The following is an 11,085-nucleotide window of genomic DNA, read 5'->3' as shown; positions in this document are numbered from 1 at the left end:
TTAACCCCTGCAAGGATTCGCTGAACGACGGGCGGCGAGACAAGTCGAAGAATGGGGCGAACAAACTCCCCTAACCAATGTCTCGCTTAGCAACGGAAATCAGGGGCTCAGTTTGGGTTGTAAGTCGAGAACTTCCTGTAGTGAGAATAAACCAATACAATTTTTCATAGTTTTATTTTTTTATTATTATTCCAGCGTATGTATGTGGTGGATTTTTTAAACTTTTCATACTTTTTTGCCTCACATATATAAATATACATATTATTTTGATTATCCTATTGATGTATTCCCCTTATGTTCTTTTTTTTTTAATCGTTTAGGTTATTATTTCTATTATTTTCTCGTTTCGTCCTTCTTATTGTTGTAAGCCAGGCAGCAAATAAATTTAACAACTAAATAAAATCTGAAAAACCGGCCTAAGTAATGCTGAAGTTCTGGGGGGGGGGGGAAACTACATTTCCCAGAATTCATTGAGAAAAAGGTCCTCCGGAATCCACTTCCGGGTTTCACAAACATGGCTACTTCCGGGTCTGTGGGACTTCAACTCCCAGAATTCTCATCATGGCTGTGCAGGCAGAGGAATGTTGGGAATTGTAGTCCGTCGAAGGGCAGATTGGGAAACGTTGGGCTACGGATACGGGTTTTAGAATTTTTTAAATTTTATTTCATTTTTCCTGGTTCTACAGTTGGAAAAAAAACAATTTGCAAACCAGAACACGGGTAGTCCTTGACTTATGACCACCACACAGAGGCCAACATTTCTGTCGTTAAGTGAGACATTCGTGTAGGAGTGTTCTGACCCCATCTTACCGCCTTTCTTTGGGCACCGTTGTTAAGCAGATCTTTGCCAGTGTGCAGTCATTAAGCGAACCCGGCTTCCCTGTTGACTTGGCCTGTCAGAAGTTCGCAAAAAGGGATTGTGTGACATCCTCTCCCTGGGGGGGGGGAACGCTGCAACTGTCGTAAATGCGAGTCAGTTAACAAGCATCTGAATTTTGATCACATGACACTGCGGGGATATACAGCAAAGGTCATAAGGGTGAAAAACGGTCATAAGGGTGAAAAACATTCCTTTTTTTTTTCAGTTGACCTCGTAACCGGTCACTAAACGAACTGTTCTAAGTCGAGGACTGCCTGTATAGAACTACTCATTCCACAATCGCAGCTGCCAGTTCGGCGTTCGATCACTTGCGACCGTCATAAAGACGAGTCAATTGTCCTAATTTGGATCACGTGACCCCCTTGGGGATGGTGGAACGGTCGTACGTTTGAAAAAAAAAGGGGGGGCCTTACTCGCTTTTTTGGAAACTTTGAACGGTCGCTAAGCGAGCCGTCGTAAGTCGAGGACTCCCTCTATTCATCTTTCTCCCGGTACGTGACAGGTAAGGGGTTCAAATGCAGACATTACGGTGACCTATTTCACCTCCTCTCCCTCCGTAACCTTTCAGCTACCCTATTTTAGGACTTGAATTTAATACTCTCTTAAAATAGCAGGGGTCACATTTTCAAAAGTCCACCGACCAGCATGGCACGGGGGTCTGGTCGTTTATTACAGCTGGTCCTGGATTTCATTTAGTGACCATTGGAAGTTACAATCATCCTTTTCTTTTAACGACTCCATAATCCCTTGCGGAGTGGAGTCTTGGGCAAGTGAATGGAGTTGAGTGTTTACTGGCCGGATGCCTTTCTTGTTGCCAGCGTGGAGTTTTTTATCCAGCAGATATATTCTCATTGTGCCCAGAGAGAGAGAGAAAGAGAGAGAGAAATATCTGCCTGTACCTAGGATCGAACTCACAGACCTCCCGATGGTGAGTCGAGAGCTCCACCTCCAGGCCACGGAAGTTACAACGGCCCTGAAAAGACCATTCTCATGACGGTCGCAGATTGTGTCCTGGCTGGGATCAAGCGATTTCCCGTTTTGCAAACCAAGGAGAGAAGCAACCTGGAATTGAGGAGAAACTTCTTCAGTGGGGGCAATTAACCCGTGGAACTGCTTGCCACTAGAAGTTGTGGGTGCTCCATCAACTGGAAGTACTTAAAGAAGAGGTTGGACAATTGTCTGAAACTGTATAGAGTTTCCAGCCTGAGCAGGGGGTTGGACTAGAAGACCTCCCAGGTCCCTTCGAGCTCTATTCTGATTGATTGAATATAATGGTTTAACTTTCCTGCCTGAGCACAGGGGGTGGACTAGAAGACCTCCCAGGTCCCTTCCAGTTTTATTCTGATTGATTGAATTCCCAGAATGGGACGATCAATACCCCTTGGGTAAGCATAAGAAATCTTCTCAAAAACTTTCCGGAGACCCCGATGCAGAGACCCCCTGACTCACCCGAAGTGTGAAAACACCGTCTCTCTCTCTCTCTCTCAAAGATTCTTTTTTCAAGAGGCAACTTTTCTTTCTTTTTTGAATTTTTCTTTTTTTTTCTTTGAAGACCTTTCGCTTCTCATCCCAGAAGCTTCTTCAGTTCTGACCGAATGGTGGGAGGGGGGGGAGGAAAGGGAAGGATTTATTCTCCTTGCAGACAGAGCTGGTCATTTGCATCCTTTTTTAGTGGGATATTCTGCAAAGAATATTGATCCTTCCCTTCCCTTCGGTCAGAACTGAAGAAGCTCCTGGGATCAGAAGCGAAACGTCTTCAGAAGAAGAAAAAAACACAAACAAATAAGAAAGTCTAGTTAACTCTTTTGGGACTAACTTGGAGTTTGACTTGGAGGATGGAGACCCTCCGAAGACATTTGGAACAGCCTCCTCCTGCGCCCGATCCTGGCGCGACCCCTTACCCCCAATCTGGGTTTTGGGGAGGGGGTCGCAGGGGCTTCCCTGCCTCAGCATCAACCAAAGGGGCTTTTTTTCGCCCTTCGGCACCCCGTGTTGGGGATGACGAAGACGTCACAGCCGCGGGGGGGGGTCCGCCCACGCCCCCCCAAACTCCCCCCCCAACTCTCTCTGCCGCGGTAGAGCGGTTTTTCCGCGGGGGCTGCCCGAACCGCTGAGGTCGGGGGTCTCGCGACGCCCGTTGAGAAAGCGAGCCCGACCAGACCCAGCTCAGCCAGGAGCTGGAAGGGACCTGAGAGGTCGTCTAGTCCATCCTCCTGCTCAAGCAGGAGACCCCAGACCATTTCAATCAATCAATCAATCAATCAATCAATGCTTGAATGAAGTGCTGATCGATCGATCGATCGGTTGATTGCAATGGTCTCTAGGACCTAGGGGTTCTCCAGCTTGAGCAGGGGGTTGGACTAGAAGACCTCCCGGGTCCCTTCCAGCTCTATTCTGATTGATTGATTGATTGATTGATTGATTGATTGATTGATTGATTGAAAAGGTCTAGGGTCTCCTGCTTATAACGGGGTTGGACTAGAAGACCTCCCAGGTCCCTTCCAGTTCTATTCTGATGGATAGATATACGGATGGATGGAAGGAAGGAAGGAAAAAATGGAGGGATAGTAAGTATACTGTAGATAATACCATAGAGAGAAAGAGAAAGGGGAGATAAAGAAAAAGAAGGAAGGAAGGAAGGAAGGAAGGAAGGAAGGAAGGAAGGAAGGAAGGAAGGAAGGACGGACGGACTCTGGAATGATGTAGGGTCTCCTGTTTGAACAGGGGTTGGACTAGAAGACCTCCAAAGACCCCTTCCAACCATGTGATTCTATGATTCTGAGATAGATAAATAAGATACAGGATGGATGGATGGAAGGAAGGAAGGAAGGAAGGAAGGAAGGAAGGAAGGAAGGAGAGGGAGGGAGGGAGGGAAGGAAGGATGGATGGATGGATGGAAGGAAGGAAGGAAGGAAGGAAGGATGGAAGGAAGGAAGGAAGGGAGGAGAGGGAGGGAAGGAAGGAAGGAGAGGGAGGGAGGGAAGGAAGGATGGGTGGAAGGAAGGAAGGAAGAAGGAAGGAAGGAAGGAGAGGGAGGGAAGGAAGGAAGGATGGAAGGAAGGAAGGGAGGGAGGAGAGGGAGGGAAGGAAGGATGGATGGAAGGAAGGAAGGAAGGAAGGAGAGAGAGGGAGGAGAAAGAAGGAAGGAAGGAAGGAAGGAAGGAAGGAAGGAAGGAAGGAAGGAAGGAAGGAAGGAAGGAAGGAAGGAAGGAAGGAAAGAAAGAAAGAAAGATATTAGAAGACTCACAAATGCCACAATTCAACCTCGAGCTGTGGAAATTCTTCTGGTCCCCTTTGGGGATTCCGGCTGGTAGTCGGTTACACCTCCCCCGGGGGGGGGGAAGTCTGTAGGGGGAAAGAGGGGGGTCCCGCCCCGCCCCACCCCGCCCCGCCGGCCCCCTTGGCCTCTTAGCCCCGCCGGCCCCGTCCAGAAGCGAGGAGTCCGCGTTGGAGAAAGACCCCCGACCCTCTCTCCCATGGAGATGCTTTATTGCGCGCTGCTGTTGCTGCTCTGGACGGGAGTTTTTTGCAAGAGCTCCTGCCCCAACGGTAAGCGGCGGCGGCGGCGAGGATGCTCCCACCTGGGTCCGGTGATGGGGAGAGACCCCTGCCCGTTCCCCCCCCCCACGGGAGGGTGACCCCCTGATTCTTCCTCCTTTCCCCTTTCAGGCACCTTCAGCCCCGGGCCAAGCGAGTCCTGCCGGCAATGCAGCGTCTGCGACAGTAAGTTAGACTCTTTGGGGGGGGGTCCTGAATTCCCTGGGGTGGGTGGGTGAGTGGGGGGGGGTCTCAGCCCTGGGGAAGGGGGTGTGGAAGGGGAGGGGGCTGGCGGAGGTGGGGGAGCGTTCAGATTTTGGGAGGCTACCTTTCCTCGGCTTGGAGTCACGGTGGCTGGGTTCCCCTCGTGGAGAGGGGAAAAAAAGAAAGTCGGAAGGGGCCTTAGAGGTCTTCTAGTCCAACCCCCTGCCCAGGCAGGAAAGCCTCAACCGTTTGAGACCAAACGGCTGTCCAATCTCTTCTTAAAAACCTCCAGTGTGGGAGCATTCACAACTTCTGGTGGCAAGTCGTTCCACTGATTATTTGTTCAACTGTTGGAAAGAATGCAGAAATAGAGAATGACAGAGTTGGAAGGGACCTTAGAGGTCTTCTAGTCCAACCCCCTGCTCAGGCAGGAAAGCCTAAACCATTTGAGACCAAACGGCTGTCCAATCTCTTCTTAAAAACCTCCAGTGTGGGAGCATTCACAACTTCTGGTGGCAAGTCGTTCCACTGTTTAATTGTTTAGCTGTTGGAAAGAATGGAGAAATAGAGAATGACAGAGTTGGAAGGGACCTTAGAGGTCTTCTAGTCCAACCCCCAGGTCAAGCTTCCCCTTAATTCTAGGTTGCTTCTCTCCTTGATGAGTTTCCACCTGTTGCTTCTTGTCCTGCCTTCTTTGGTGCTTTGGAGAATAGCTTGACTGCCTCTTCTTTGGGGGCAGCCCCTGAGAGATTGGAAGACTGCTATCCTGTGTCTCCCCCTAGTCCTTCTTTTCGTCAAACTGGCCTGGCCTAACTCTCCTCTTTTAAATTTTTAATTTGTGTGATTTTATAAATTGGGTGTTTTAATCTGTGTTTCGGCCAAAATATTTAATAATTTTAAGGGATTTTTTAAAATATTTGTATTATCTGTATTTTATCTTGGCTGTTCACTGCCCTGAGTCCTTCGGGAGTAGGGCGGTATAGAAATTTGATTAATAAATAAATAAATAAATAAATATTTATACCTAATTCCAGCAACTGTTCTTTATATATATATATATATATATTTAGCCTCCAATTCCCAACTCCCAGCTGAGGACAGGAGCCTCCTACCCGGTTCCTATCTTCTTTTCCTTGCCCTACTCCTCGCTTTACGACCTCCACTTACAACAGTCCATTTAGTGACCATACAAAGTTACACCATCACTGGAAAAAAAAAGAGACTTACGACTCTTTTTTTCACACTTACGACCGTCGCAGCTTCCCTGTGATCAAAATTCGGATGCTTGACAACTGACTCGTATTTATGACGGATCGCAGTGCCCCGAAGGGGGGGAGGAGTGACATGTCTTTCCCCTTTTGCGACCTTCTGAACAGCCAAGTCAGTGGGGGGGGGGGCAGATTCACTTCACAACCCTTGTGACTCGCTTAACAACGGCGGCAAGAAAAGATGTTCAAACGGGGCGAAACTCCCTGAACAAACGTCTCACTTTACAACCGACATTGCGGTTGTAACTCGAGGACTACCCGTAGTTTTTTTTCCCCCCCCGTGTGGTGGCTTAACTTGGAAAAGGGGGTCTGGAATTGTGCAGCAAAGTTTCGATTAGACCCCAAATTGGGACTTTTTTGGGAGTTTATTTCCCTTAACCAAATATTCTTCGGAGTTTATGGAAACATTAGCAAAGAATGCTGGCTAGATCCCCTCCAATCCTGGTTACGCGGCAAGTTTGAGCTCAGCTCAAGGGGGGAAAATCGCCTTCTCTACAGATAATAACATGTTTGTTTGTTTTTTTAAAAATATTTTAACCCTGAAGGAACTTTGGTCTACAAGCAAAAATGTACCAAAACTACCGACGCTATTTGTGAATGTGCTCGGGGTTATTCGTGTGGCCAAAATTGCGAGGCGTGTGAGTGTCCCCTTGGACAGCAACGCACGATTACAGGTACGGTGACTCTGCGCAGGTGATTCCCCACTTACAACAGCTTGTTTAGCGACCGTTCCAAGTTACAACGGGACCGAAAAACGGGACTTCGCGCCGTTTTTCACACTTTACGACCGTTGCATGATCAAAATTCGGATGCTTGGCCACTGGTTCATATTTATCATCATCTCCTTTTAATGACCCCCAATAATCCCTTGCATCAGGGTGGAGTCTTGGGGCAACTGAATGGAGCTGAGTGTTTTACTGGCCGGATGCCTTTCCTGTTGCCGGTGTGGAGTTTTGTTCAGTAGATAATATTCTCATTGTAAACCAGAGAGAGAAATATCTGCCTCTACCTAGGATCGAACTCACAGCCTCCTGATTGGGAGGTGAGAACTCCACCTCTAGGCCACTGCACCACTCACTGGTTCATATTTATGACGGTTGCAATATCTCAAGTCTACTCACCCAGGATACTGCAACTGTCATAAATGTGTGTGGGTCACACAATTCCCTTTTGCGACCTCCTGACCAGCAAAGTCAAGGGGGATTCGCTTAAGAACCGTCTTACTAACTTAACAATTGCAGTGATTCGCTTAACAACGGCGTCAAGAAAGATGGCAAAAAGAGGGGAAAAAAAACTCAGTTAACAACTGTCTCGGGAGGCCATAGAAATCTTTTGGCTCCGTTGCAGTCGTAAGTCGAGAACTACCTGTAGCTCTGAATCTCCCGGAAAACCGACTTATCTAACGATGGGGACAGAAGTTCTCCTGAACATCTGCAGTTGTGGGATTTGCCACTGTTGTCTTTGTGTGAATGTGATTTATAAACCTCTGAAGCCGACTGAGATGGACCAAGGCAGGAGAAAGATGCAAGAGAAATAAATTGAAAGGAAGCTGCAGTTAGAAAGGAGGTCTCCATCGATTTGATAGCCAGAAACTCATCCGGACATCAAACCTTCTTCTGTGTTTTTCAAGGTTGTCAGAAGTGTCCGGAGAAGACTTTCAATGATCGACCTACAGGTGAATGCAAGCCATGGAAAAAGTAAGTTCTTCCGGAATAAATTGATTTAAAAATCTCAGGTATAAAACACGAGGCTAACTACCAATTCCTGCAGGTGTCCAGGTGATAAGATTCGGGAACCGGGGACCAAGGAGAGAGATGTGGTTTGCTGGAGTGAGTCAGGAATCCCCACCACCAAGCCCTCCACTTCTCTCGCCGTCTTCTCTACTAAGGCTTCAGGTAAGTCTTATTGGAACATTTATTGATCTCATTTACTGTTTAATCCAGCCTTTCTCAACCTTTGAAGACGTGTGGACTTCGGTTCCCAGAATTCCCCAGTCAGCTATGCTGGGAAATTCTGGGAAGTGGGAATTTGGGGAGTCTTAAAAGTCACCAAGGTTGAGAATCAAAGGGCTGCTAGAAACCCCAAATAAGCAGCACATAGGCAAGGAGCCGAAACTGACAAGATTAGCTCAGACAAACAAAAACGCTTCCAACGCTGGGAAAGACTGAGGGTAAAGGAAGAAAGGGACGATAGAGAAGGAGGTGGCTGGATGGAGTCACCGAAGCAGTTGGCCTGAGCTTCAATGGACTCCAGAGGATGGTAGAGGACAGGAAGGCCTGGAGGAACGTTGTCCATGGGGTCGCAATGGGTCGGACACAACTTCGCAACTAACAACAACAAGAACCAGTCAAGGAATCTGGCAACAGCCATTAAAATATTATATGAACTGGACATCTCAATCACAAATTGTATAAAAGCCCATCTACTTTCCACCGCAATTTGTCAGCCACCCCAGAAACGTGTTGCCGTCCCTGTTATTTCTGGCTACCAAGCAAATGCAAACCTCCTTTCCAATTGCAGCCTGCCTCCAATTCATTTCTCCTGCATCTTTCTCCCGGTTTGGAATAAGAACCAGATTAGATTTTATTTCCAGCAGGACTCCCATCCAATGCGTGGCTTTGAATAGCGAGACGGGAGACGTATCAATTAAAAGAAAAAAAAAAAAAAAACCAGAATAAATTCTGAAAAATGTCACTGCTTCCACTCTGGCTTTCATTAGCCTCTTGTATGAATATGCCTCTTTTTTTCTGAACTCTTATTATCATTTTATTTTTATATTGACTGTGAAACCCCAAAAAGAGTCGGCTTTTTTTGGGTTGTGTTCCCAGAAGACGGGCCATCAGGTCAAAAATTTGTAAGCCATCGCTCGTTTGTTCGTTGTTTTTCTCAGCTCATTTATTTTTACCGTAGAATCTATGGATTCTGCTTTATTTATTTTTTTAGTTTCTTGGCCCGTTGGACGAATCCCAAAATTAATTGACCGACGTACTTTGGCCAAAGTTAAAATTGGGGCACCCGGAAAGATTGCTAAATAAATATATAGCTGGTTCAATATATAACAGTTAAATCAATGTATAAAATGTTTTACGGATGCAGATTTACGAATGGCGCACCTGGTACGTTTGGCCATTATTAAAAAAATAACAAAAACTTTAGGATTGAGTTTAGTTTAGTATTGAGTCTTGAGCATTGTTAAACTAGTTAATGTGTAGTATTGAGTTTAGTATTTACCAATCGAACATTATTAAAACCCTTACTTTAGGGTTTAGTATTATTTACTTTCATATTGAGCGTTGAGTACCGGTATTATTAAAACAAGTACTTTAGGATTCAGTATTGGGTTTTCTTTAGAATTTAGCATCGAACAAATTGCTTTAGCATTCGGCCTTGAACTGCAGTGTTTAGCGTTGACCAATATTAAAAGAAATTATTTTAGGATTTAATATGGAGCATTAACAAATGAAAAGAAGTACTTTAGGATTCAGTCGTGGGTTTACTTTAGAATTTAGCATCGAACAGTATTCCATAAATCGCTTTAGCATTCGGCCTTGAAGTTCAGAGTTTAACGTTGACCAATATTTAAGAAATTATTTTAGGATATGGAGTATTAGCAAATTTTGAAGAAGAGATTGGATAACCATTTGTCTGAAGTGGTGTAGGGTTTCCTGCCTAAGCAGGAATATTTCTATTTCTATTTCTATTATTTCTTGTCAGACTTCGATGCTATCTCAAAATAAATGAATTTCCAAACTGCCAATCTTTAAGGAAATCTTTTCTTTAATTGAGCACAGCCACCGGATCATGACTCGATGCGGACAAGACTGACCTTTTGCCCCCACAATCCCTCCCTTTCCGATCCCCAAATCTCTGCTTCTCATTGGCTATCTTCCAAGTCAATCTTCAGACTTCTTGTCTCGTCATTTCCCAGGAATGTCCCCCCTCCTCATTTCCACGACACCCCGACTTCAAAGGGATTTAGCAGGCAAAAGTTCAGAGCTTATCTCTCTCTCTCCTCTGCTCTCTATGCCAGCGTTGAACCGCTGACATCTCTATTATTTCTATTATTTCTATTTCTATTATTTCTATTATTTTTCTATTATTTCTATTTCTATTATTTCTATTTCCTTATTTTCCAAAGCATCAGAAAGCAGCACAAGAAGCCATGGATGGAAACCAATCCAGGAGAGAGAGCAACCTGGAACGAAGGAGAAATTTCCCTGCCTCCCTTCCACTGTTCCTAGTGTCAACCTTTGAGTGGAGTGCTAAAAGCTATTTGCAGCCATGGCCATTTTAATTTAGCTTTTCTGAGTTGAAGTCCTGGGATATTTCTGATTTTTTTTCCCCTTGCTTTCTTGTAGAGGAGGGGAAACAATTGATCCTCATCACCACTGCTTTTGTCATCACTGCCTTTCTGTTTGCCACGTGCATGGTGTTGGCCTACCTTTTCTTCCGATCCTGGATCCAAAAGAAGCCCCCGAAACGTAAGGACTTTTTCCTGCTCTCTCTCTTTTTTTTTTTGGCCAGCAGTACTCTGCCAACTCTCCCTCTCTCACTGCTTAGGACCTCCTACGCCAACTCGCCACTGGATAATTCACCACAGCCAACTTGCCGTGGGAAGAGTTACACTAATATCAGAGAAATGGTGGAATGGAAACCATGAAAGGATGCAAAAGGAAGGACAAAATGAAACGCGATTGACAAAAATGAAAAATAATTATTATCAAACTATTTTAAATAATTAAATTGAACTGTTGAATTGTCCCGCAGTGAGTTGCCCTGTGGCCAGTTGGCTGTGTTGAGTTGTCCAGGGCAAGTTGACTGTGTTGAGTTGACCATGGCAAGTTGACTATAGTGAGTTGGCCATGGGGAGTTGGCCGTGGCAAGTTGACTATAGTGAGTTGGTCATGGGGAGTTGGCCATAGTGAGTTCACCGTGATGAGTTGGCTATGAGGAGTTGGTCATAGTGAGTTGGCCTAGTTGAGTTGGCTATGGGGAGTTGGTCATGGTGAGTTGGCCTAGTTGAGTTGGCCATGATGAGTTGGCCATGGGGAGTTGGCCATGGGGTGTTGGCCATGGGGAGTTGGCCTAGTTGAGTTGGCTATGGGGAGTTGACCGTGATGAGTTGGCCATGATGAATTGGCCAATGGTGAGTTGCCCCATTCCAAAGTCTTGGGATTGGTTGGCGTGCCAGTGCCA

The 11,085-nt window shown here is 46.0% G+C and overlaps 1 protein-coding gene across 1 annotated transcript in view; it reads left to right on the top strand.

Moving 5' to 3' along the window:
- Nucleotides 1-4,269: 4,269 nt before the first annotated feature.
- The window catches only part of TNFRSF9 (TNF receptor superfamily member 9), a 7,335-nt gene continuing 519 nt past the window's right edge, over nt 4,270-11,085 (top strand). Inside the window, exons 1-6 of the mRNA XM_034404797.3 lie at nt 4,270-4,429; nt 4,550-4,603; nt 6,435-6,563; nt 7,520-7,586; nt 7,660-7,784; nt 10,248-10,370. Coding sequence (XP_034260688.2) covers nt 4,357-4,429; nt 4,550-4,603; nt 6,435-6,563; nt 7,520-7,586; nt 7,660-7,784; nt 10,248-10,370 — 571 coding nt within the window. The 5' untranslated portion in view covers nt 4,270-4,356. The remainder of the gene's footprint in view (nt 4,430-4,549; nt 4,604-6,434; nt 6,564-7,519; nt 7,587-7,659; nt 7,785-10,247; nt 10,371-11,085) is intronic.

Source organism: Pantherophis guttatus, chromosome 15 (genome assembly GCF_059756535.1).
Source record: "Pantherophis guttatus breed Tessera chromosome 15, ASM5975653v1, whole genome shotgun sequence".
Lineage (NCBI taxonomy): Eukaryota > Metazoa > Chordata > Lepidosauria > Squamata > Colubridae > Pantherophis > Pantherophis guttatus.
This window is presented reverse-complemented; position numbering and strand designations above follow the sequence as displayed.